Raw genomic sequence first — 1343 nt, 5'->3', positions numbered from 1 at the left:
TCGTCACCAATCAAGCTTGCGCATATTTTTCTTGTGATGGCCACGCTCGCTGCCGGTTGTAGCACTAGCTTGGCGGCCCCGAATGCCGATCAAACCGAATTCTCTGCGGTGAACTCGAAGGAATTGATTGATGCCAACAGCAAGCGATCCCTACGATGTTCCGAGACTATTTTCGGCGCCGACAGAGTTGACAAGGACGACGAGGGAGAAGTTGACAGTGTTGATGATGAAGAGAGAGGGGGCAAAACGCTGGCTCAAAATTTTGCCAAGTGGCATGCGAACGGAGAAAGCGCTGACGACGTTTATTACCAGAGGTTCATGCTCGAGCCTATCGTGCGGAAAGCATACAAGAATGGCAACTTCAAGTCCCTGAATGACAATGGGTACTACCGTAAATGGGCGGCTTACTCGGCTTGGCTCAAGAGTAGAGGCTACAAGTAACATACAGTTCGCGACGCGTGATCGTTTCGAGCAAATAAGATGGTATTTTCATATTTCTGCTGTGGAAACAACCTCTAACGAGTGGTACGCAAAGGTGGAGCCGTTTGCATCTCAGTTAAAACAGCAATTTGAGGATCTCTATATCCCGGATAGCAACGTTAGCGTCGATGAAATGATGATTCGCTTTTCAGGACGCTCTGCACACACAGTACGGATGAAAAATAAACCAATTTCAGAAGGATATAAAGTTATGGCTCTATGTTCGAAGGGCTATTGCTTCACTTTCGAGTTGGTTTCCCGTGTGGTTGCTACGCCAGTGCCGAAATGTGGTCGGTTGAGTGCTACTGGGTGCATTGTAGCTCACTTATGCAGCAAACTTCCGCGGAATATGCAGTTTAATGTTTTCATGGACAATTATTTCAGCTCTATTCCATTATTTGAGCATTTACGAAGTGTTGGCATTGGTGCATGCGGAACAGCCTAGTCGAACTCTGCAGAATACCCAAAAGAAATGCGCTTCAGGAATGATACGACTAAAAAACACGAGTGGAATACGATTAAGTCGATGGCAGTAGGCAACGTTCTCGTTATTTTTTGGATGGATAATGGACCTGTGCAATTATTGTCGACTATTCACCACGTTGAAGGTACCCAGTGGTTGATTGATCGCGAGCGAAAACGGCCTAGGATTACGTCTACGAATGGAGCTAGCGTACGGCGTCAATTTGGCGATTCTTTCCGTAAGGTTTTTGCCATTCCTCGATGCGTTGATGACTACAACCATCACATGAATGGCGTGGACATTGCTGATCAGTATCGAGCTTATTACAAAACGCAGCTTATTTCCTACCGGACGTGGGTTCCTATTTTCTTTTGGCTCTTGGACACTACGATAATTAACG

General features: G+C 46.2%; 1 protein-coding gene across 1 annotated transcript; it reads left to right on the top strand.

Annotated features, from left to right (window-relative positions):
* Nucleotides 1-36: 36 nt before the first annotated feature.
* Nucleotides 37-441, top strand: PPTG_15311 (hypothetical protein; the record flags this gene model as incomplete). Its single annotated transcript, XM_008912363.1, has 1 exon — nucleotides 37-441. One exon carries the CDS (start codon nucleotides 37-39, stop codon nucleotides 439-441), a length of 405 nt encoding a protein of 134 aa, XP_008910611.1.
* Between the last annotated feature and the right edge of the window lie 902 nt (nucleotides 442-1343).

Source organism: Phytophthora parasitica (assembly GCF_000247585.1).
Source record: "Phytophthora parasitica INRA-310 unplaced genomic scaffold supercont2.46, whole genome shotgun sequence".
Lineage (NCBI taxonomy): Eukaryota > Oomycota > Peronosporomycetes > Peronosporales > Peronosporaceae > Phytophthora > Phytophthora nicotianae.
This window is presented reverse-complemented; position numbering and strand designations above follow the sequence as displayed.